Consider the following 27,419-nt stretch of genomic DNA (forward strand, 5'->3'; position numbering starts at 1 on the left):
ACTTTTTCTTGGTGGTATAGAATGTATAAATACATTCTTATATGTATTTATACAGCCAAGATATTTATTAGAAAATGGGGAAAAAGAGTCCTGAACATTAAAGACATATAATAGGTACAGAATTAGTTTTTGGAACTGATTCAAGAGCCAGTTCTAATGTGCTTAGTGGTGTGGGAAGAATATTTTACATTGAGTTTATAAGGAAAACTCAAGGGAAGAAAGTCTAGTTATTTGTACTTAACTGAGTTCACAAATAAATAAGTAAACAGTGGAAAGAGTAGTACTGAAACAAGCAAGAAGCAACAAAGGAAAATAAACTCTGAATCTCTGCTCTTCAAAGAAAGCATCTTGGAGTAAAGAAGGAATATCAAATTCTTAAGTAATTTTATACTTGTAAAGAAACTATTTAAACTCTTACTGCTGTATATATCATTGACTCTTAATTCTTGTCTGGCAGCACATATTTTTGTTTAAAGAGTTAGTTCCTTCTCACAATTAACAGTCCATCTAGTGATCCTTTAATTTTTACATAAAGCATCCTAGATATAAGAAGTTAATTGCCTTAGAAATAGTGCATTCAATATCAAGTAAATTTTGTCAAGGACAGTTCCTTGAAAGGAAGAAAACAACAGCAGTCTCAAAATAATATCCATTAGCTTTGGCTTTTCCCAACTGTTGACAAAATAAAAAATGTTGATTAACTTTTTGTTTATATTAACAATCTAATTCAAATTAAACTATATAAATACAATTATACTGTGTTTTAGATAACATTCAATTTTGTTGACTGATAAAACCATCCTTTCTAGTCTTAAAGGTATACATATGCCTGTATATGAAGATAGTTAATTTAAACCACCATAATTTATTTTCTAACATCAGCTGTAGACGTTTTATGTGAGCAGCTCCTTCACTGTCTAAAATACATTGAAGGTGCACTAGATGGTTTCTTTGGTCCCCTCTAGTTTTAACATCCCAGAATCTTCAATAGTCTCTTGTTTTTTCCAATCATTAATTAAAGGAATAATTTAAAGGACAATTATATTTTCTGTACCACTTCTTTCACAAGATTGCCTTAAAAAGGCTAATTCTTCAGCCAATATTACAACTATCCTTTCCTCAAGAGGGAATTGATGATCTAAGGAAAGATCTACAAGTAAGTTCTGTATCTTCCTCATTTTTTTCCGTATCAGTCCCATATCAAACCTTCTAGGAATGGAACTTCCACTTATCTCCCATTGGCATTCAGATATTAATTAAAAGAAGTATCATTTACATAAACACAGCTTTGTTTTTTTGGCAAATCATTTCTTTTTGATTACTACAATTTATGCATACTGCATACTTGTAAACAAAATGGTTAATCTCATTCTCTGCTCTGTCTGCAGTCACGGAACAGAAATGATGTGTGAGAGTTTCCTCTTTCACATACACTTCCCTGCATTTCTAGAGCACAGACAGTGAAAATAAAGGGAAAAAAAATTGAATTCTTTGCTTTCTTGATTGGTATGAGTAACTTTTGTGTAGAGCCAGTGTTTGATATTTATGCCAAAATTGTGTCTCCCCTTCCAACTGTGATACAACAATTAACTCTGCCACCGTGAGTCGTGAGTCATGGATTGATGACTTTTGTGTTTTAAAGGCTTTCATGCAAGAATGATGACTTTCTTGGGTGATGGTGGGGAAAGTAGTAAGTTATACTTTCCTTTACAGTCTCTAAATATTAATCTTGTAAACCCATTCCTTTCACATGATTCTATCAAGAGTCAAAATTCTCAAAAATGCACTTGGATTTAGTGTCATTGTGCTTAGAAGGATTTTGCTCCATATGTTCATTAATGAGAACTCTGAAAAATTTTAAATTTTTTAAAACAATGTATGTTTTAAATACATTGGTTATGTTGAATGTTAATTACTTAAAGACAAATATGCAGCCACACTCAAGTCATAATAGAGTTTATTTAAACTAATAAGTGAACAGCAACAAGAAACAAAAAACTAGATCAGTTATGACTTTCAAAAGCAGAGATGGCTTATCAATACATTATTATTGATACTGTTCTAACAGTTTTATGATTTCAAAGCACGAGACCGAACTCCGGTGTTCTTGGCCACAAAATGACCGCAAGGGCTCTTAATATTACTTTCTCATTTCATATTCAAAGCCATAAAGCAATGGAGGAAGATCTTTATCAGAGAATAATATAAATTTGTTTCACAGTTACTGGAAAGTAAACATTCTTTACGATCAGTTCAGTTCAGTAGTTCAGTCTCAATAGACTCTTTGTGACCACATGGACTGCAACATGCCAGGCTTACCCGTCCATCACCAACTCCCAGAACTTACTCAAACTCATGTCCATTGAGTCGGTGATGCCATTCAACAATCTCATCCTCTGTAATCTCCTTTTCCTCCCACCTTCAATCTTTCCCAGCATCAGGATCTTTTCCAATGTGTCAGTTCTTCGCATCAGGTGGCCAAAGTGTTGGGGTTTCAGCTTCAGCATCAGTCCTTCCAATGAACACCCAGGACTGATTTCCTTTAGGATGGATTGGTTGAATCTCCTTGCAGTCCAAGAGACTCTGAAGAGTCTTCTTTAACACCACAGTTCAAAAGCATCAATTCTTTGGCATTCAGCTTTCTTTATAGTCCAACTCTCAAATCCATACATGACTACTGGAGAAACCACTGCTTTGACTAGACAGATCATTGTTGGCAAAGTAATATCTCTACTTTTTAATATGCTGTGTAGGTTGGTCAGTTTTCATTCCAATCCCTAAGAAAGGTAATGCCAAAGAATGCTCAAACTACTGCACAGTTGCACTCATCTCACAAGCTAGTAAAATAATGCTCAAAATTCTCCAAGCTAGACTTCAACAATACATGAATTTTGAACTTCCGGTTGTCCAACCTGGTTTTTGACTAGGCAGAGAAACCAGATATCAAACTGTCAACATCTGCTGGATCATTGAAAAAGCAAGAGAGTTCCAGAAAAGCATCTATTTCTGCTTTATTGACTATGCCAAAGCCTTTGACTGTGTGGATCACAAGAACCTGTGGAAAATTGTGAAAGAAATGGGAATACCAGACCACCTGACCTGCCTTTTGAGAAATCTGTATGCAGGTCAGGAAGCAACAGTTAGAACTGGACATGGAACAACAGACTGGTTCCAAATAGGAATAGGAATACATCAAGGATGTATTTTGTCACTCTGCTTATTTAACTTATATGCAGAGTACATCATGAGAAACGCTGGTCTGGAGGAAGCACAAGCTGGAATCAAGATTGCCAGGAGAAATATCAATAACCTCAGATATGTAGATCACACCACCCTTGTGGCAGAAAGTGAAAAAGAACTAAAGAGTCTCTTGATGAAAGTGAAAGATGAGAGTGAAAAGTTGGCTTAAAGCTCAACATTCAGAAAACTGAGATCATTTGATCTGGTTCCATCACTTCATGGCAAATAGATGGGGAAACAGTGGAAACTGGCTGAGTTTATTTTTGGAGGATCCAAAATCACTGCACAAAAGATGCTTACCCCTTGGAAAGTTATAACCAATCTAGACAGCAGAGGTGTTATTTTGCCAACAAAAGCCCATCTAGTCAAGGCTATGGTTTTTCCAGTAGTTATGTATGGATTTGAGAGTTGGACTATGAAGAAAGCTGAGCACCGAAGAATTGATGCTTTTGAATTGTGGTGTTGGAGAAGACTCTTGAGAGTCTCTTGGACTGCAAGGAGATCCAATCAGTCAATCCTAAAGGAGATCAATCCTGAGTGTTCTTTGGAAGGACTGATGTTTGAAACTCCAATACTTTATCCACCTTATGCGAAGAGCTGATTCATTTGAAAAGACCCTGATGCTGGGAAAGACTGAAGGTGGGAGGAGAAGGGGATGACAGAGGATGAGATGGTTGGATGGCATCACCGACTCAATGGACATGAATTTGGGTAAACTCCAGGAGTTGGTGATGGACAGGGAGGTCTGCTGTGCTGCCGTCCATGGTGTCACAAAGAGTCAGACACAACTTAGTGACTGAACTGAACTGAGGTTTGTCATAGCTTTCCTTCCAAGGAGCAAGCATCTTTTAATTTCATGGCTGCAGTCACCATCTGCAGTCATTTTGGAGCCCCCTAAAATAAAGTCTCTCACTGTTTTCATAATTTCCCCATCGATTTGCCATGAAGTGATTGGACTGGATGCTATGATCTTAGTTTTTTGAATGTTGAGTTTTAAGCCAGCTTTTTCACTCTTCTCTTTCACTTTCATCAAGAGGTTCTTTAGTTCTTCTTCACTTTTTTCACCAGTACAAATTAGATAAAAGGCTAGGAATACACAAAAGGTATTAAAATCAGCTTTAAGGAAGAGAAAAATACTTCTTTGTCATGTATATCTTTATAAATATGATTTTTATACCATCCTCACTCCTTAACTCTAATTTCCTTTTGTATTTTTATTTTCTGTTTAAAAGTTTTCATGCATTTTTGTACTTTGAATGCATTTTTATCCTGCTTCATTTCATGTAATTTTATGAATCCTCTTAAGTCTTTCTGGAATGAGATATGCATCTCTGTGCTGTGCTATGCCTAATTGTTCAGTCATGTCAGACTCTTTTTCATCCTATGGACTGTAGCCTGCTAGGCTCCTCTGTCCATGGGAATTCTCCAGGCAGGAATACTGGAGTGGGTTGCCACGCCCTCCTCCAAGGGATCTTCTCGATCCAGGCATCGAACCCAAGTCTCCCATGCTGCAGGTGAATTCTTTACCATTTGAGCCACTAGGGAAGCTGAAGAATACTGGAGTGGGTAGCCCATCCCTTCTCCAGGGGATATTCCCGACCCAGGAATTGAACAGACAGTGGTCTCTTGATCTCTACGTGTATACATATATGCATACAAAGTGACCTTGTTTAAGCTACTTCTCTGTAACATATTTTATAGACACTTGTTTGGAAATCTTTATTGATTTGATTTCCCCAGACATTTGATAAAAGTCTCCCTGTAATGCTGCAGGCAGTTTTATAATAACAAATTACATGGATCATTTTACAGTGTATGAACAGCAAAGAGCAGTATTCTGTTAAAAGTAGCAAGGTTTTTCAAATGTTGCTTATAAAACGGTCTCATGACAAGAACACTTTGGTTTTGTTTTCTTTCATCCTGGTTCATTGATCCCTGTGGAATTATCACTGAACCATGAGGTTACTGGTCCAGGATAAACAGCTCCTGTGCATCACTAGATCATAATTTACCACATTCCCGCTCTTCTCTCTGCCCTGCCAAACAGATGGTTGATTTCGTTGTATGGTGGTGCTTTTTGTTGTTGTTGTTGTTTTGTTCTTTGATGATCGAAGCAGAGACAGACAAAGAAAAGATAAAACAAAAAAATTAGAAAGATATCTACTATTTTGCTATTTGACTATAAAAATAAAAGAAGCATTTAAAAGACTGACTATAAAAATCCACTGAGTGGGGCGGAGGGTGGGGTGGGAAAACTAGGACACATAGTCATTAACAATCTGGAAAAAAAAAAAATTCCAAAGAACTGTTAGTGAGAAATATTGGTTAGAATACAATTGTACAGAAAAATACAGGTATTAGGTAATTGAATCAGTAAAGAGAAAATGCTATGAATAATTGTTACACCTCTCAAAAACTCTTGTTCTTGTTAATTTGTTTGTTTAGCTGTGACGATAATTCTAAATTACTTTAAGGTTTGGTGCTAATGTTACAGAAATTAAAGCCTTTGAGAGACCTCAGATTCATTCACACTTAATTATAGGTATTGTTTTAAAGGGTCTTGCAAATGTTCTTAGATTTAAAATGTTAATAATATATTTGTTAAAATATAATTTGTTACATCTAAATGTAACTATAAAAATATAGTTTAAAAATTATTTATGTATATAGACAAGCACTAGTAGGGAATATAAAAAAAATTCAACAATGATGTATCAGGTTGATATGAAAATATTTTTTCCTATTTTTTACTCCAAAATTATGTTGTTACTAGAATTGTTTTTATTAAAGTAGGTGAAATACTCAGAAATATCTTCACACTGTACTGTACTTTATGACAATTTAGTAACTTCTAACATCTAATTATATTTGAAACTATTTGTATATAAAATATAGTAATATTAATTTTCTTTCTGATAACTCACAATTTGAATATCCATATTCATGTAGAGAACTGTATAATTAAACAGAGGTGTAAAAATATCTTGGGTTTATCAATAAGAGATATTTTCCCTATATGATCTTGTGAGTATATTGAAAAACTATCATCTACTTTTGTGGGGGAAAAGCGAATTCACCAGACATTACTAAGCAGTGGCAAAGAGCCATCCTTTGAAGATGAATTTGAGTTCTGGAAATATCCCAAAGTCCTTGGTATCTAAAGTGTGGGGGATGTGATTAGACTGTTAAAACTCTTACACATAAAATTGAATGGACATTTTTTGGAGATGGACTACACTTTGATTGTGAAAGTATTTGAACAGAAGCTCCTTCCAAGAGGTAGCTTAAATGAATTTTGAAGATATTTCTGCCTTTACTAGGAGGTGTGCTACAAATCTACCTTCTCCAATTTGTTTTGGAAGTAGGGTAGTGAGAAGGCAGCTTCAAAGTGACCTGGAAAATGATTTTAAAAGAAATGTTCTCCATCTGTTTTCTTAAGTGACAGTGAAGTTTTAAACATTCTGCATAACCTACTAGTGTGACAGTTTTGAAGGCAACACTTGTGTATCTTGAATTCTAATTGAGATACCTAACAAAAAAAAAAAAATAAGAATAGTAATACAAGGAACTGGTCCATTGGGTTAGCAGGTATCAGTTATTCAAATGTATTTCATTCCCACTATAGTGTGAGAGTGAGGAGACTCCAGGCTCATCTAGGCAGGGAGGGGCTTTGTGGAGAGCACTTCTGTGCTGATTCTGGAGGTTTTCCAGAGGTTCTGTAGTCTCCTCGGCTTGTCTGCTGACTGACGTGTGGCTTTCCAGAGCCTTTGTTCTCAGCCATGGTTCATTTTCTGGATTACTTGGAAACTGATTCATATGCAGAGCTGTCCATTACTTTCTTAGAAGAGAAGCACAAAACTTTGTTCCTTCCTCTCAATATCTTCTCTATTTTCTTTACTTTTACTATTAAAAAAAAAAAAAAAGATCTGTCTCTATGAAAATGAAAGTGCTAGTAGCTATCATCCGACTCTTTGTGACCCCATGGGCTGTAGCCTGCCAGGTTTCTCTGTCCATGGAATTCTTCAAGCAAGAATACCAGAGTGCATAGTCATTCCCTTCTGTCTCTATAGTTTTGTCTTTTAATCTATTATTATTATTGTTACTATTATCATTATTTTGAAACTCATTCTCTCACTGTCCATGAAGATTCTTTTGCTCAGTTCAATCTGGACTATATCTTAAAAGGTTTAACTTACTATTTACTATTAAATGCTAAAAAATTTCTCAATATTTTATGTTTACATATAAACACAACATGCTTAAATATATTTTAATACTGTAACCACAATTCCTGTCTTTACCTTTCTATCTACTGTCTTGATATGAAAGAGTATTTCTTTGATATGGTCTGAGGGAGAAAAAAATAGGTAACTTCGAATAGAAGAAGTAAAGTTAGTAAATCCTTAATAAACTTTTGTCACTCTCAACACAACTAAGTTCAATGAAGCATAACTTTATGAACAAGATCAGGAACATTGGTTGCATTTGTTGGAAAAATCAGTTTGGTTTATATTTTTGTATATAGTTGTATCACTATGAATATACATTCCGAAGCATCATAAACATGTTTTCTCATTTTTATAATGTAGATACAAAAATGACCTCATTACTTCAGGAGTACTATGAATATTTTTCATGGTCATATTGATTAATTCCTGTGAGACTTCTATAAACTAAATTTTGAAAAAATAATGTGCCAAAAGTCATAAGTAGTTATTACTGAGACAGATTCTGTTATTTGTTTTCCCATTCAGTAGACAGGGAATGATATTCACTGTTGCTTGTTGCACAAAGTCTATTTGCACAAAGAAAATAGTCAGATTTACTAACAGCAGTTCTGTCAAGGTATTGTGTGTAATTTGGCCTTTATTTTCTTTAAGCAAATTTCTCTTTGTATTGTATGGCTCCACTTTGCAATCTTGAGTCTATGAATGAAGATAAACAAGAGAGCATGATCTACGTGTAGAAGAGTTCTTTCTTTGTAATTACACTTTCTGAGAGCAAAATATTCCCCAGCTGCATGCTGCTACAGAAAGTAATTAAAGTTAATAGTAGCTGCCCTTAATTTATGGGCACAAAGGGAAATAATCATATTTAAAATAAATGTGACAGTTTTGAAATGAATACATAGGGCACTGTAGCCTGTTGTCAGTAAAAGCAGCTCTTGCAGCCATTCAAAAGGATGGCATTAGAGGTATTTTTTTTCTTTATTCCTTTCCATTTGTACTTTTAAAGGAAAAGTAATTTCTTTATTGAAAATATCACTGACCTTCTGATGAGAAGTTTTCTCTATTTATTCTTAAATGGCTGAATCAAAATTTTGATACCATCTTTTTTGTTTTAAAGGATTTCCTCAGCCTCTGCTTTGGCATTCCCATCAGCTCCAAAATAAAGCAATAAAAAGACATATTAATTTGCCAATTAGAATCTAATGAGATATTGATTTTCATTGGATTTGATGTGGATAATTTAGGTCTCAAAATCAAGAAAAGGATGTTCCTATTAAATCATTCTAGATGAAACTGTGATAATTTGCAAAGTCATGGATACATTATATACTATGTTTACTTAGTTGAAAATGTTTAAAATTAAAATTAAATTATGTAAATGATATAAATACATTTCTAAAAAATCTAATCTGCACACTTGTTTTCAAAAACAAAAAATTATCTTCAAGAAAACAATAGTTTCTACAAGGTAAGACATTAGATACACTCTTTGGGTAGTAACATATTTTGCAGAATGGAATGATAATGGAGTCAGGACATATGATTCTAAGTGGATTTAACATACCTCATTTATCCTACAGTGATGCTGAATTGATCCCATAATACAAATCCAGGAGATTATCTAGTTAGTAGACTTTAAGCAACACAATAATAGAAACAATTTTATTTCTGTTTACTTAAACTTGGCATCACTGACTTGATGGACATGAGTTTGAGTGAACTCCGGGAGTTGGTGATGGACAGGGAGGCCTGGCGTGCTGTGATTCATGGGGTCGCAATGAGTCGGACACGACTGAGCGACTGAGCTGAACTGAACTGAAACTTGGCTAACTCTATTCCCAAGCTAGTTCAAACTTTGAAGAAGCTTATATTAATTAATTTCCAGTTTTTATTCTTTTCAATAACAAGCCTGCTTTCATTTTTTAAAATTCATATTTTATTCTTTGGAATATTTTCCTAAAATATCAATCTTCTAAATTTTCCAAATGAAAATGAAATTGACTTAGGTTAGATTATCATCAGAAACTGATAATTCATATAAACTGTTTATTAATATATTTATTCTATGGCACTTTAGGGATTAGTACAGATTGAAAAATAGGGGCCACATAGAAACCACCCAGTAAATATTAGTTATAATATAACTTATTTGACTATTAAGTAATTGAAATCTAAGATGAAATATTGACTTAAAAACTGATAAAAAATAATTTGTCGAAACTTTACTTTGTGAAAATCGCTGTGTTAGCAGCTGAGGAGATACAGACAAGATTTGTCCATAAAGATTTTACATCCTAAAAAGAAAAATTGGATATGCATTATATATAATACATATCTTGTATAAAATATATTCCTATGTTATATTTTTATACATAAACGTATATACATACATATGTGTATGTTATACTATATAATTGATTGATAGGTCAACAGGCAGAGAGTATTAAGTTCAATGAGACATACCAATTAAAAGTGTAGAAAATGAGATTTCTTAATGTAAAGGCATGGCTTAATGATGCTTCAGTTTCAGAAATTATTTTGGCATTCGTCTTTGGTCCTTCTACCCTGTAAACTATTATAAATCCCCTAGTAAGTTATGTAAGAGATATATTCTCAGTTTATAATATTTGCAATGAGTAGGAAAGGACTACATTAAGGCTGTATATTGTCACTCTGCTTATTTAACTTATATGAACAGTATATCATGTGAAATGCCTGGCTGGATGAAATACAAAGTGGAATCAAGATTGCTGGGTGAAATATCAATAACCTCAGATATGCAGATGACACCACCCTTATGGCAGAAAGTGAAGAGGAACTCAAAAGCCTCTTGATGAAAGTGAAAGAGAAGAGTGAAAAAGTTGGCTTAAAGCTCAACATTCAGAAAACTAAGATCATGGCATCTGGTCCCATCACTTCATGGGAAATAGATGGGGAAACAATGGAAACAGTGAGAGAGTTTCTTTTGGGGGGCTCCAAAATCACTACAGATGGTGACTGCTGCCATGAAATTAAAAGACACTTGCTCCTTGGAAGAAAAGCTATGACCAACCTAGACAGCATATTAAAAAGCAGAGACATTACTTTGCCAACAAAGGTCCATCTAGTAAAAGCCATGGTTTTTCCAGTAGTCATGTATGGATGTGTGAAAAAGAAAGCTGAGCACCGAAGAATTGATGCTTTTGAACTGTGGTGTTGGAGAAGACTCTTGAGAGTCCCTTGAACAGCAAGGAGATCCAACCAGTCCATCCTAAAGGAAATCAGCCCTGAATATTCATTAGAAGGGTTGATGCTGAATCTGAAACTAATATTTGGCCACCTGATGCGAAGAACTGACTCATTAGAAAACACCCTAATGCTGGGAAAGATTGAAAGCAGGAGAAGAAGGTGATGACAGAGTATGAGATGGTTGGATGGCATCACCAACTCGATGGACATGAGTTTTAGCAAGCTCCGGGAGTTGGTGATGGACAGGGAAGCCTGGCATGTTGTGGTCCATGGGGTCGCAAAGAGTGGGACATGACTGAGTGACTGTACTGAGTGATTATGCTTAAATCAATAAAAATATTGACATTAAAAATAGTTCAGATTTTCAAGTCATCATATTAATATGCAGGAAAATGATTTTTCTTGTAATATTATTTAATAAAATTATTTATACTCATAGATAATTAAAAGTCTATTTAAGAAGAGTCTACTATTTATTATTGCTGTTATTGCTAGAAAATATATTTTTATCTTCCATCATAAGCTCATTTATTCTTAATGAGAAGAATGAGGACATATGAAATCATAATACCTGTTATATAAGAATAAAGATTAGTGACTGTTTTTCAGTCCCTAAGTCATGCCCACTTTTTTGCAATCTCGACTACATAGCATGCCAGGCTTCCCTGTCCTTCACTATCTCCCAGATTTTGCTCAAAGTCATGTCCCTTGAGTCGGTGAGATCAGTGGAAAGGACCAGCTAATATGTGTATTCAAATAATTTAACTTATACACATTTGGGGGCTACCTTTTTGCTAAGCCTGATAAGTAACTGGTAAGTACTTTTATATTTCTACATAAGCACACTTTTCAAAGCAGTGATATCCTTTTATGTAGTAACTCTAATCTAGCCATAAATAAACTATACATTTGCTATAAAATTTCAAAGTGAAGATATATGCTTACAAATTTGAAGTGTTCCACAGAGATTCTTTTATGAACATAGGTGATTTATTACAGAGTGAAGGTGACCATTTTCAGGAAGAAACTACTCTGCTGATGCATTTTTTAATTTTATTGCCCAGAATACCCTACAAACTCTAATGAAGGTCATTATTTCCAAAAGCCCTTAAATTCAGAATAGTTTATAGCTTTGTAAAGTCAATTTATTACACAACAAAGAAAATTGTTTTGTATTTGTATCTTTCATGCTGAAACTTTTTCCTTAGTAAAATGGAGTCTCTTCAAGGAATATACAATATACATTATAAAGAAAGCTCTATGGAAAACATTTTAAAGCTCTCAGATAATATATTACCTATATTTTATTTTAAAATGTTTTATTCCAAGCAAATGTATTGTCCTGAAATGTCTCATCAATGTAGAATAGAGGAATTACAACTATGTTTTGCCTGCCTGTTTTTAGAAAAAGAAATAAGAGAATTGCTTTCACTTATTAGGGACATACTTCTTCACTGATAGTATTTATTTAGTATCATGGTACTGAATTGCTGAGATTTGTGATGAGGACAGAATGTTTCATTTTTCACTTTTCATTCTAAGTTCTTGGGCTTCCCAGGTGGCCCAGTAGTAAAGAATCTGCCGGCCAATTCAGAAGCCACAGAAAACGCAGGTTTGATTGATCCCTGGGTGGAGAAGATCCCCTGGAGGGGGAATGGCAACCAACTCCAGCATTCTTGGCTGGGATATGCTGTGGACAGAGGAGCCTGGCCGTCTGGTCCATGGGGTCGTGAAGAATTGGACACAACTGAGCGCGCGCGCACACACACACACACACACACACACACACACACACACATCTTTATTGAAGTTGTAAAATTTCTCCATAGAGATCATGTGTTCATCTTTTTCAAATGGCCTGATATTATGATATTTACTACTGTTCAATTAAGGCAGATTTTTAATTATTAGAAGAGAAAATATAATAGAGTGTGTTAGAATATTCTTAAAATTTTACTTACTCTTGACCAACTAGGCATAAGTATATTTCTCTATGAAAGACATACAAAATTTATTATCTCTGTGTTCAGTCATAATTTGAGTTCAAGTTCTAAACAATTTAGAGAAGATAGCATATGTAAAGAATGAAGTGAAGATTTTTGTCTTTTTAACTGGTTTTTAAAATCCAATAACTAACTGGTATTTCACTGATCCCAAAGTTGATATGCCCAATAAAATATAGAGCAAGATTTCCCAAATAAAAGTCTTTCTGATGATAAATTTTGTCCAGCTTTTATTTAAAGGGAATAGGTATAAATTTTGTTGTTGTTGTTGTTGTTTTTCTGCCCAATTTTAAGAGTTGCATTTTTTGGTTTTATCTATTATTGTATGGGGGTATGTATGTGTTCTTTCCTAAACAGTGCCATCTTCTGTGGTGACTGCATTTGCCATTTATGGTTTCCTAAGGATCAAATTGCTATGTGTCAAGTGAAATTGAGTGAATTTGTATATAAATATTCCTTTAAATGGACTTAAAAAATGAGTACACATTTTGATAATTAAAGAAAGATTTCTTTTTATACAAAAAAATTCCATCCTCCCATGTGTGATATGTGAACAATGCGTACATAATTATCATCACAATCTCATATCCAAACATACTACCCTGGTAAAATATATTTTCACTCTCAACTCTGGATGAGTACAAAGCCAGCTTTAGAACTCTGATCCTATAGTGACCAAAAAGAAAGAAAGATGTGCATTTTAAATCAGAAGTTTTGAATGAGAGCAGACGCCTTCTCTCCAATTTTAAACTAAAGGACAGAGGGGAGAATAATCAAATAAATGAACAAATTAGCTATTTTCATTGGCTGGAAAGTGCAATTATGTTAATATATGGATTCTTACCAACTTGTTCTATTTATTTTGTAATGTAACTCCACTTTGTGTAGAATCATAAGGTAATTCTAAAATTTATATAGAAATGCAAAGTATCTAGAAGAGCAAAATCAGTTTTAAAAAAAGGATAAAGTTTGAGAACTTAGACTACCTGATATTAAGAGTTATTATGAATCAATCAATAATCAAAATAATATTTTATTGGTGTTAAAATAAGTATATAGATAAGAGGAACAGAATCAAGAGTCCAGAAATAGTCACACACACACACACACAAACACACACACATATAGTCATTTGTACCAAACGGGAAAGGGTAAAATTTCAACTTCAATCCTCACATCATACCATACTCAGTATTTAACTTAAAATGGCTCATAGATGCAAGCACAAAATCAACACCACAAAATTTTAGAATATAATATTCTTGACTTTAGGGTAGACAAAAATTTCCCAGTCATGACACAAAATCACTAACCATGAAAGAAAAATAAATTGGTAAACTGGGTTTGAAAAATACCAAGTGCTGCAGAATATATGAAGCAAATGAGACTCTAACATAGTGATTAGACTCTGTGTGACCCCGTGGACTGTAGCCCACCAGGAATTAATTCCATGGACTGTCCATGGAATTACTTCTCCAGGCAAGAATACTGGAGTGGGTTGCTATTTCCTTCTCCAGGGGAAATCATCCCGACCCAGGGATTGAACCCAGGTCTCCCACATTGCAGGCAGCCTCTTTAATGACTGAGCCACCAGGAAAGCCAATACAGTGATAGAAAAGTATAAAATAGTATACTTGCTTTGGAAAGATTTAATACTTTCTTGAAAAATTAAGCATACATTTATCATGGTATCAGCATATCCATTCCTGAGTATGGGCCCAAGAGAAATAAAAACAGTTGTCCACAAAATATTGTGTACATAGTCACATCGGCTTTATTCCTAGTAATCAAAAACTGGAAACAAACAAAATAGCTAACAAGAGGTGAACAGCTAAGCAAATGTGGTATATTCATACAATGGAATTCTACCCTGCAATAACAATAGCAAATGAACTATTGACCACAAAGTAAAATGAATTAATTTCAAAAGCATATGCTATGTGAAGGAAGTCAGGCATAAAAAAGTGTATCTTAAGTGCTTTGTTTTATATGACATTGTTTGAGCATGCATAATTAATCTCCAGTGAGAGAGACCGGTGAGAGATCACCAGTTACTAGAGACAACTAGGTATCCAGAGGAAAAAATAAATCTTGATTCCTATGGCATATCACACACAAAACTCAGTGCTAGAAGAATTTTAAACCGAAATCTGAAAGATTAAATGATCGAGTTTCTGGAAAATAACATAAAAGAACAGATCTTTGGGATAGAAAAATATTTCTTCAGCATTATATAATAAGCTACTTATAAAGAAAAATATTGATTAAGTGGCTTGCATTGAAATTAAGACTTTTCCATAAAAGTCACCCTTAAAAGAAATGAAACTACATATACGTACACAGTATCTAATGTACATACCAACAAATAGGTTTCTAAAATATAAAAGATTTCCTATACCATGAAGAAAGAAATACATAATAAAAGGATGAGCAAGCAAAAGACTTGAAATCCATTCTCCAGTGATTTTTTTTAAAAAGAAAAGTAGCTCAACATTATTAATCATCAGGGAAAAGAAAATTAAGACCATAATGAGACACTCCTACATACTTCTAAAATGCTGGTGTATAAATTAATAAAACCACTTTGAAAAATTATGTGGCAGTGTCTACTAAATCTTGCTTAATATGCGCAACATCCTATGATATTTTGCTCCTAAGAATATACTCAGCAAAATTATATATATGTGTGTACCAAAACATTATATTCAAATAAAATAATAATATTTGAAATATATTTACTAGCCAAAATCTGGAGAAAAACTGTATACTTCTCAGACTGGATAAATGATCTCATAATTATGCAATGAAAAACTATGCAGCAATAAAAATGAACACACTACTGCTACACGTAATATCACACATGTCTCACAGATATAATGTTGAAGAAAGTAAGCCAGAGTAGGAAACAAGATTGTTGGGTTCCATTTCTATAAAAGCAAAGCCAATCTACAGTGACAGAAATCAGAATGACAATTGCTTTGGTGGGTAATGACTGGAGGAGAACACAGAAAATGTTTCTGAAGTGCTAGTTTTTGGTTTTGTTTTTTTTCATCAGAGTGGAGATAACCAGGATGCAAAAATATGTACAAATGCTTTGGACTCTGTGCATTTTTCTTTATATATGCTAATACTTCAATGAAAATTGTTTGCTTGTAAATGTAAGAGACTTGTGCTCTTGTAGAGTCAGTTTAGCATTAATTAATATCTAGGTTCAGTTTAGTTTAGTTGCTCAGTCGTGTCCAACTCTTTGCGACTCCATGAACCGCACCACACCAGGCCTCCCTGTCCATCACCAACTCCTGGAGCCCACCCAAACCCATGTCCATTGAGTTGGGGATGCCATCCAACCATCTCATAGCATACTGTGCATCTACTGACCTGGGGAGTTCATCTTTCAGCGTCCTAGCTTTTTGCCTTTTCATCCTGTTTATGGGGCTCTCAAGGCAAGAATACTGAAGTGGTTTGCCATTCCCTTCTCCAGTGGACCACATTCTGTCAGACCTCTCCATCATGACCCATCTGTCTTGGGTGGCCCCACACGGCATCTGAGTTAGTGGGCTTTTAATAGAAATGTTGCATGGTATTTTCTTTTAAGCCCCCCAAAATTAGTCTTTTTGTGATAAAAAAATCATTTTTAAATGACTCAGTTGTATTTTGCCACTTCTCATCATTAGATACACAAATGTATTTCTTGTGGTTGTATCATATTTACATCATGCTACTTGACCATTTAAAAATCTAACTGGATTATTTTTCTTCCCGAATTTAGAATTATTCTATTCCATTAGAGAATAAATAATCTCAGATTAGTAAGTAAAACCATGATTTTACCCATGTTTTCTTGGAATTCTGTTGTTAATTAATAATGAAGTTGCCAAACAATATTTGAGTTATCAAAAAGGTTTGCTACATTCCTACTTAGAAATAGCACAGCGAATGTCAAAATTTGCTAACTATAGATTTTTTACCTTAAAAATCCCTATATAAGTTTTCATTTGTTTATTTGTTTAATGAAAAGGAGTAGTTGCTGGGGATCTTTCCAAATAGAATGATCAGTAAGGCAGGTTTATCCTGACTATGTACAAACTTCGGTTTAAATAATCAGTACATTTTAAAATATGCCAATAGATTTCTTCTATTCCTAAAAAGTACCAACCTGGTTGTCAGAGACCGATGTTTGTTGCATTGTTTTCCTACTCTCAGGCTGAACAAACTATTTAGAACTTAGTTGTCTTCAGTCATTCAGTCATGTCCAACTCTTTGCAACCCCATGGACCTCAGCATGCCAGACCTCCCTGTCCATCACCAACTCCCAGAGTCCACCCAAAACCATGTCCGTTGAGTCAGTGAAGCCATCCAACCATCTTATCCTCTATCGTCCCCATCTCTTCCTGCCCTCAATCTTTCCCAGCATCAGGGTCTTTTCCAGTGAGTCAGCTCTTTGCATCAGGTGGCCAAAGTATTGGAATTTCAGCTTCAACATCTGTCCTTCCAATGAACACCCAGGACTGATCTCCTTGAGGATGGACTGGTTGGATCTCCTTGAAATCCAAGGAACTCTCAAGAGTCTTCTCCAACACCACAGTTCAAAAGCATCAATTCTTCGGTGCTCAGCTTTCTTTATAGTCCAACTCTCACATCCATACATGGCTACTGGAAAAACCATAGCCTTGACTAGACGAACCTTTCTTGGCAAAGTAATGTCTCTGCTTTTTAATATGCTATCTAGGTTGGTCTTAACTTTCCTTCCAAGGAGTAAGCATCTTTTAATTTCATGGCTGCAATCAGCATCTGCAGTGATTTTGGAGCCCAAAATAATAAAGTCAGCCACTGTTTCCACTGCTTCTCCTTCTATTTCCCATGAAGTGATGGGACCAGATGCCATGATCTTAGTTTTCTGAATGTTGAGCTTTAAGCCAACTTTTTCACTCTCCTATTTCACTTTCATCAAGAGGCTCTTTAGTTCTTCTTCACCTTCTGCCGTAAGGGTGGTGTCATCTGCATATCTGAGGTTATTGATATTTCTCCCGGCAATCTTGATTCCAGCTTGTGTTTCCTCCAGGCCAGCATTTCTCGTGATGTTCTCTGCCTATAAGTTAAATAAGTGGAGTGACAATATATAGCCTTGATGTATTCCTTTTCCTTTTTGGAATCAGTCTGTTTTTCCACGTCCAGTTCTAACTATTGCTTCCTGATCTGCATACAGGTTTCTCAAAAGGCAGGTCAGGTGGTCTGGTATTCCCATCTCTTTAAGAATTTTCCACAGTTTATTGTGATCCACACAGTCAAAGGCTTTGGCGTAGTCAATAAAGTAGAAATAGATGTTTTTCTGGAACTCTCTCCCTTTTTTGATGATCCAGCGGATGTTGGCAGTTTGATCTCTGGTTCCTCTGCCTTTTCTAAAACCAGCTTGAACATCTAGAAGTTTATGGTTCACGTATTGCTGAAGCCTGGCTTAGAGAATTTTGAGCATGACTTTACTAGTGTGTGAGATGAGTGCAATTGTGCGGTAGTTTGAGCATTCTTTGGCATTCCCTTTCTTTGGGATTGGAATGAAGACTGACCTTTTCCCTTCCTGTGGCCACTGCTGAGTTTTCCAAACTTGCTGGCATATTGAATGCAGCACTTTCACAGCATCATCTTTCAGGATTTGAAATAGCTCAACTGGAATTCCATCACCTCCACTAGCTTTGTTCGTAGTGATGCTTCCTAAGGCCCACTTGACTTCACATTCCAGGATGTCTGGCTCTAGGTGAGTGATCACACCATTGTGATTATCTGGGTCGTGAAGATCTTTTTTTGTACAGTTCTTCTGTGTATTCTTGCCACCTCTTCTTAATATCTTCTGCTTCTGTTAGGTCCCTACCATTTCTGGTATCATTCATAATAGGATATGATAGTAGAGAAATATCTTAGAAGAGTTCAGCATAGTATATCAGAACTCTCATGTCACTTACTGGATAAAAAGGGAAGTAAGAAAGTTTTCCTGGTTTACTTGGGGTTAGTTTTAACAAAGGCTTCCCAGGGTGTGGCTTGCGGTAAGGAATCCGCCTGCCAATGCAGGAGATATAAGAGATAAGGGTTCCATCCCTGGGTTGGAAAGATCCCTTGAAGGAAGAAATGGCAACCCACTCCAGTATTCTTGCCTGAAGAATCCCATGGACAAAGGAGCCTGGCAGGCTACAGTCCATGGGGTCAGAAAGAGTCAGACATGACTGATGAGATTTAGCATGCTTCAGTTTTAACAAAATAGTTGCACCTCTCAGTTCATGGGCTCTCCTTGTGGTTCAGCTGGTAAAGAATCCATCTGCAATATGGGAGACCTGGGTTCAATCCCCTGGGTTGGGAATATCCCCTGGAGAAGGAAAAGGCTACCGACTCCAGTATTCTGGCGTGGAAAATTCCATGGGGTTGCAAAGAGTCAGACACGACTGAGCAACTTTCACTTTACTCAGTTCATACTTTGTATATTTCGTAATAAAGTAAAGGTTATATTACTAAAATATGAGAATATACAGCACACAATAACCTGTTTTATGTAAAGGGCATTCTAGATGTTTTTAACTTTTTAAAAAATGTTTTTATGTTTATACCACTGCATCTACCACACCTTGGCCTTCACAGCTTCAGGGCCAACTTTCTTTGGCAGTAATTCTTAGTTTCTATCTGAAGATTATTCGCTTTTTTCAGTTAGTGTGTGATAAGGAAAAGTTGATTCATCATGCAAAATTATCTGATATTTGCTATATCCTGTCACTATTGCTATTTATAGAATCCACATAAGAGTGATATTTTCTCTTGATGTGCTGTAGAGATCCTGCCATCATTTTGTTCATTTAACTCAGCATTTTATGATGAGTTTATCTTTTCCATCCTAGTATGCATAAAATTCATAATGAACAAAAAGGATCATTTTTCTCATCTCAATATTCTCTGCACATGTTTGACATGTTCTGCACAATCAATTATATCACTGTGGTTATATTCTGTCTTAGTCTAACTGTGCTACCAGGAAACCATACAAAACAAATCATGATAATATAAATCATAAACATAAAATCAAGAACAATGTCTTCCAGACATTTTGGGATACTAAAATGATTAGAGAAGGATTGTATTTCCTTTATAAGAAGGTTGGGGGGAATTGAATAAAAGTTTACTACCTGATGATTTATTCACATCTTATCTAATTCAACAAAACAATTCTCTGTGAGGTAGAAATTCACAATTTCCATCATCTTGATGAAAACACCATACTTTCTGAGAGTCATCCAGTTTGAAAATGATGAGAATGGGAGTTGAAACCATATCCCCTTGTCAAAAATTCCCCACCTTTTGCCTTTGAGGAAGCTGCAATATGAAATATCTTTATGGGGAAGGAGTCACTAACTTGCATAAAGGATAGTATTTCCTGAATAGGTGGATTCTCCTAAGGGATGGAAATAAATTTTTATTGAAGATGTAATTCATGCAGTATTTAGAAGCTGGATGAAATAATTTATCTCCAGCAAAGTGGAGAGATTAAAGAGCCTGAAGAGCTAGACCATCCTTCAAGTCACTGAAAAGGAGAACACTTAACCACTTGAGAAGAAAATCAGTGTTGGTTCATCAATTTATTTCTCTAAGAACACCATGATCTTTCTTACATCTGACCTTTATGTATGAAGTTCTGTAATCAGTCCTACATCTACTCTCTCTTCAAATTCATCTTGGAGGGACTTCCCTGGTGGTCCAGTGGCTAAGACTCAACTGCAAGGGGCCCAGGTTCAATCCTTGGCAAGGCAGTTAAATCTCACATGCCTCAACTGAGACCTGGTGCAGCCAAATAAATAAATAAACATTTAAAAAAATTCATCATGGAGATGTTTCCCTACACCTATGTATTCCCTAATCCTCTCAATACCTTGTAAAGTTGGTATTATTGTCTCAATTTTCCAGATGATAAAATAAGACCTCGTTGTTACAGATAGAAAAATACATCTTTTGTGATAGTGCCAAGAAGCAAAGACCTAATTGATGAACTATTAAAAACAATCTCTAAATTTCCAACCTGGATATTTGTTAAAAGTTTAGATATTTTGTTGAGCTTCTTTCTCTCTCTACCTACTGTGTTTTAGAAAATCACTAAACTATGGCATAAGAAATGATACTTTTTACTAAAACCAATGAGCCCTTTTGTAGAAAAATAATCACCTGCAAATTTTAGTTTTTGCTTGTAGAAGCTTTTAGTAGTAATTTGTAGTACCTTGCATTTTTCTCACCACTAGACTAATCAGAAATTTGTTCCTCATTAAATGTTCACTGGATCAAGAGCAATTAAAATTGTATAAATATGTGATAAAAAAAAAATCTAATGCACAGCAGCCTCAAACATGAAATTCAAGTACTTATCAGCTATTGATGTGGTTGAGAAAGCAATTCGTTCTGTTTCTCTGCTGGTTAACCAACCTAAAAAAATGTTGTAACACCTAGAGAAGCACATTAATAGTTAAGAATGTGTACTTTCTTCTCCCGAATTCAAATCCAACCACAATTTTCTGGCTCTGTTGTCTTGATCAAAACAGTAGGCTTATTTTGTCCTCTTTAAATCTCTTAAAAAAGGGAGATAATGAGTGAGTGAGCACACATGTTCCATAAAGGAGTTTGGAATCAAGTAGGATAATGTGGGTGAAGCGTGTCCCCCACAGAAAGCAACCTGCTTATTTCTGTCAGGCTGCCTTTCCTCATCATTCTCCCTCCTCGTGACAAGCTCTCTTTCCTCCTTGCCTTCCCTGTCCCTCAACAAATCCACTTCCCCTCCGGTCTCAGAATAAATTGTATTTGCCCAATTTTTTCTAAAACATTTTTTTAAGCACGCAACATCTATGAGAAGATACAGTTTAGCTATTTGTTGCCTAAGGTGTCAGGAAATTTCTGGCTAAAATAACTTTTGGGACTTCCTTAAAAAAGTGGTCCAGTGGTTGAGAGTCTGCCTCCCAATGCAGGGGTTGTGGTTTGATCCCTGGTGCGTTAACTAGGTTCCCACATGCCACAAGGCAGCTAAGCCTGAGCCCCACATCTAGAGAAGGACTGCACACTGCAATAAAGACCTAGCACATAAATAAATATATATAAAATTATGTATAATTAGGTTAAAAGTTATATATATATACATATATATACCTAATTAATAATTTTTATATTAAATTGTCTCTTAAAATAATAGGAATGGCTTCTTTCTCCTGACTAGGCCTTTACAGACACAATCCAATGTATAAATTCACATGTTCTTTACCCATATTTTTAAAAGAAACCTCTCCATTATCAGTGGTAATCAATAATGAAAATATATCATAGTTCAGCAATGTGTCATTTGATGACATAAGGTTTATGTCCTATGTTATAACCTGATGCACAATTAGACATTTAGTGGTTTCAGCCCTTTCTGTGTTTACCTCTTTTTGGAAGTCTTTTTTGATGTTTAAATTTTTATCTTATCTATAACATGGTTTTTCTCATTATAAAATATAATTAGTTTGATATAAAGTCTTCAAGGCTCTAAAAATATGTGTGATTCTCTGTTCTCTAGACATGCTCTGGTGATAAATTTTCAAACTGCCTGCTTTATGAAATGCAGTAAAGGGAGCTATAAATTCAATCAATGATTGATGAAGTGAATCACACTGTCTTGTCATTCAAGCAATAAAAGTCATATTTTATGGGCTTTAACGCCTTTCACGCACATTCACTCTCTCCCTCCTCACCCCCTCTCTTTCTTTTTTCTCCCATACAGTTGAGAGTTTGAGGAAGAAATAAGACTATGTTAAGAATTTCTCATCTTACTCTTTCATTGTGAAGTAATTTGCATGCTTTGTATAATTTAATTTTAAATAAGCCAATTTTAAACAGTGTATGCATAAATGAAGAGGTTTCAGTATCAGGAATATCTTGTTTCAAATACAAATTCTGTCATTTATTATCTCTGGACTATCACCACATTGTAAAAACTTGCTGATCCAAATTTCACATACGACCAATGGTTACAGAACAAGCGACACTGTGCTGAACACAGTGTCAGGCAGTTTATGTTGGAAGTGAGACACACAATTCAGTCTGGTACACACAGATCATTCTGGGCCAAGATACACAACCGGGAGCTATTTCAGGGAGAGCTCTAGGCTCATGTACCTGTTCCTAAATTTCAATTACTCAGACTTCTGACTTGAATTAGTTCAATCTATACTATAACAGAGACTCAGTACAACTCGGCAAATGCAACATCAAACAGCCTGAAGTGCAAATTGTCAGCAGGCAGCAGTAGAGATCAAAGAACGTGCTCACCAGCAGTTAGCAAGTCAGAGAGAAAAAGAGAGACCTGAGATGTGCTGGTCATTGTCTAGACACCCACACTTCACTCTTCTCCAACTGTTCTGAAGATTCCCCAGAAATAGAATACATTTTCCCACCCGCAAATTTGGCTTGAATATTTTCAGTGCTAATGCCACAGATACACTGTAAGTGTATGGGAAGTTTTATTACTCATATGACAAGGATTTCTAGGAAGAGCACAGTGGCTCACAGGCAGGTAGTAAACCAGCTTGAGAGATTAGGGAGAGAGACTGGCTTGGGAGTCTTTTGGTGATTAGGTGGTAGAGCAGTGTAAGTGTTCTGGTGGGTGGTTTGAACTTCCTGCGGCACCGAAGGAAGGCTCGCATAGGCTTTCTCATTAGTTTGACCAGATGTGGGACAGAAAAGGAAAAGTGAAGAGTGAGGCTTAAAAGTTGTCAGCAGTGAAACATCAAAAAGTGAAGTCTTTATTATAGTTAGCTTCTGCATCAGAAACAGTTGACCTTTTCCATTGTGTCCAGTTTACCATCATGCCTTGTGTGATGATGCATCGAGGTAACAATGGCACCAATGTGAGTAATGCAGGCTTGATCGGCAGCTGATTCCATTGAGACTCATCAGAGAATGACCCTTACTGTGAGCATCTGTATGCGCAGCTCAGACTGCCAGATGAACAACCACAATTGCCTTCTACATTCTGCAGCCATAGAAAGGATCATCTTTAATCTGCCATTTTGTAGTCTTCCAAGTAATAGAACAGATGGCTAGGCCACTGGCAGAAGCTTAAGAGTTAGTAAAACTATGCCTAGAACTTCCCTGCTGGCTCAAACAGTAAAGCATCTGCCTACAATGCAGGAGACCCGGGTTCGATTCCTGGGTTGGGAAGATCCCCTGGAGAAGGAAATGGCAACCCACTCCAGTACCATGGAAAATCCTGGTAGGCTACAGTCCATGGGGTCGCGAAGAGTCGGACACGACTGAGTGACTTCACTTCACAAAACTATGCCTATTATATACCTGCATGTTATGTACAGCATTATATAAAAATATAACATGATCCACTAAAGTACTGTCTAAGAAAAGGGTCACTGCTTCAAATTCAACCTATTGTAATGACCAGCCTTCACCACAGTTGGTCTTCAGAGTTGTCAGTGGGGTGAGATTGCGGCTCTTATCCAATGGCCGCTGTTAGCTTCCACTGATGAACAGTATCAGTGAATGATGCCCATCAATTAAACTCCCTATTGAGCAAATATCATTTTTTAGACATTCAAGTCGGGGATGAAGTTTCCTTAAAGGAGGAACAGCATGTTTTCATGCAAATCTGAAATGTCCTAGGGTCAGGTCAGTTGCACTCTTGAACAGATTGTACCTGTTTAACCAAGAAAACCTACTGAGTATTTTCCATTTTGTTAGTCATTGAATTCAAATTGATGCACTCCCAAATAAGGATGTCAGTGTAGAGGTACAAGGACTCTGGGTGATTCTAGTTGTAAAGAACATGCCTGCCAATGGAGGAGATATAGGAGACTTGGGTTCGATCCCTGGGTCAGGAAGATCCCCTTGAAGAAGGCCTGGCAACCCACTCCAGTATTCTTGCCTGGAGAATCCCCATGTCACAGGCTATAGTCCGTGGGGTTGCAAAAAGTCAGACACAACTGAAGCAACTTAGCACGAACATAGAGGTACAAGCCTCTGTGAGTCATGGGTACTAATTCAAGAGACGTTTAGTAGCTGGTTAAAATGTGACCTTTTTCAGTAAACTAAAGAGATACAATTGGTAGTTTCATCTGGTAGGCACCGTTCTGAGAAATAATCTCTATGAGTACTCTGGCAGTCATTAAACCTTTAACTAAAACTTGGGTTTTCATTTATTTCTTGTAGTTCAGTTTGCTTCTGTTTGATTAGCCAGGAAGGGAGAGGGTAAAGGGGTTAATTGGAAGGGGAGAAGGGATTGATCTGCCCCACTACTATTTTTTCCCTCGTGGTAATCTTTGAAAAGGTGAATTCTCTGTAACCCTTATGGGACAGGAGATAGAAGCATGTAGCACATCAATTCAGTGGTATGTGCAGATGTCAAAGCCACTGCAGAAGAGAATTGAATCAGCTGAAAGCGGCATCAGCAAGGCCATGTCAGCATCTCTGTTCCACAGTGACTTTGTCCCGCAGTCTATAGATTGAATTCAGTTTCCTTCTCTGCCTAACAGACTGGGTGGAAAGTGACTTTGGTGCAAGGATTCAGTAGAACCATAAGCATTAATAATCCCCAATTGGTTGGGATGACAGTGGACCACAACCCAACCAAAGAGACCTCTGTGTTTTTTGGTTCATCCAGTATCTCTCAAAATTCAAGCTTCTCATTGCTGATGCCTTTTTTTTCTTTTTTTTTTAAGCTTTCAGGACCCGGGCTTCCTACCCATAGTTACCTCATCTATCTACTGTAGCCATAGTGGTTGCTGCCCCATTACCATGATAGCTCTTCCTGTTCCTCCTCAGAGGAGAGTAGTCAACAAGTAGATTCCACCTCGGCAGCTTGTTGCTTCAATTCTACTCGTTGCTTCTCAAGGTCATTAGCAATTAGGGCATTACTCCCTTCTCTCTTGCCCACTATTTGGGTGAATGCTTTCTCAGATTGCAGACTTCCCTGGTTACTCAGTAGGTAAAAAAATCCACCTCAATTGCGGGAGACCTGGGTTTGATCTCTGGGTTGAGAAGAGCCCCTGGAGGAGGGCATGGCAACACTATTCTTTCCTGGAGAACCCCCATATACAGAGGATCCTGGAGGGTTGCAATCCATGGGGGTCACAGAGAGTCGGACATGACTGAATGACTAAGCACAACACAGCACCGCACGTTCTCAGATCTCAGGGTTTCTCCTAACTCTGAACCTTCCTTGTACTTCCTCTTCCAAAAAGTCATCTTATTCATGAAGCCATCCACATCATGAAAACTTTCATTTCTGAAATTTAATCTTAACTTATCCTTATGGCTAAAAAGGTAGTCTGCTACTGTTTCAAAGTGGATCTCATTGTAGAAGAACACTGAGATTGGGGAAATCTAGTTACTTTATGGGCTGAGCCTTCTCTTTTTCTCAATGGGAGATACACCTCATCCCTCAAGGGTACTCTACGAAAAGACAATCCTGAAAAATGACACAAGGCTCTGAATTTTTGGCACATCAAGCAACAACAAAGCACTGAGTGACCTGTGGAAAACTGTCTCCCAACACTATAGAAAAAGTAAAACTGATCAAAATAGAAGCTTGTTCTTATCACGACAGTGATCGTGGACCATATATCCACCAGCTATATTTTCACTAGCCTCCATTTTTTCTTTCTCCATTGCTTGATGCACTTATTATTATTGAATTGAGTTTTCATTAGAGAATAAATATCTTCTTGTTTATGGAACAGTATTTGGGACTTTGATGTTGGGTTTAAGCAAACTCATATTGGAGGAAAAATAAATCTGATTGATACAGAGGGGAACAGAATACATTAAATATTAACATTTGATGCTAATTCCTTAAAAACAGCAACTAAACTAGGAAAGCAGACACATACATTTGAACAAACATATTTCTCCAGGCTTTCATAATAGAGCCATATCTTTTTAAAATGATGAGTTAATCTCAGTTATGTCTGACACTGAATCTCTTTGTATTCCACCATTCATGCTTCTTCACAAAGAAAGGAAAGCAAGTGATATGTTTAGAACAAATGAGTATGAAATGTAATAAGCTTCAATTCTTTCTTTGAACAAAGGTTATCTATAATAGGACTATACAGATAATTTTAAGTTTTATTTAAACTAAATTAGAGACAAAAATAAGATAGAAAGTCATTTGAAAACCTAACATATAAAAACACTGTTAGGAATTCTCCGTCCTATATTGTAGCCATGCCAATACCGCAAAAGGAACACTGACAAAATCAGAAAACGTTTTCTCAAACACAGCTGACTATCTGCCTGAGATATTTCAGATGTTTTATAGGAGTTGTAAGCTATCACTGTATTCATTCCAAAAAATACACCAAGAATACTATGTGCTAAAGCAAGTGTCTCTTTAGAATATCTAATTATGTATCATAATATAAAAATTAGGTAATAGTAATTTAAAAGCTATAACAAAATATATAATTATTTTATAATTATATAGAAATATATAATAAATGTATAGTATTGTAATATGTAAACAATTTTGTGAGTTATTTAAATAAATATGTGAACCATTTACTAAATATGTGAACTACTTACTACATAGGGCTTTCCCTGGTGTCTCAGATGGTAAAAAATCTGCCAACAATGCAGGAGACCTGGTTTTGATCCCTGGGTTGGGAAGATCCCCTAGAGAAGGGAATGGCTACCTACTCTAGTATTCTTGCCTGGAGAA

The 27,419-nt window shown here is 36.0% G+C and overlaps 1 protein-coding gene across 1 annotated transcript in view; it reads left to right on the plus strand.

Annotated features, from left to right (window-relative positions):
• Positions 1-25,207, plus strand: part of LOC148774855 (uncharacterized) — a 143,486-nt gene extending 118,279 nt beyond the window's left edge. The window contains exon 5 of the mRNA XM_088827853.1: positions 25,058-25,207. Coding sequence (XP_088683979.1) covers positions 25,058-25,207 — 150 coding nt within the window. The remainder of the gene's footprint in view (positions 1-25,057) is intronic.
• The last annotated feature ends 2,212 nt before the right edge of the window (positions 25,208-27,419 follow it).

This window comes from Moschus berezovskii, chromosome 19 (genome assembly GCF_049115385.1).
Source record: "Moschus berezovskii isolate FMDL1 chromosome 19, NW_MosBer_1.0, whole genome shotgun sequence".
Classification (NCBI taxonomy): Eukaryota; Metazoa; Chordata; class Mammalia; order Artiodactyla; family Moschidae; genus Moschus; species Moschus berezovskii.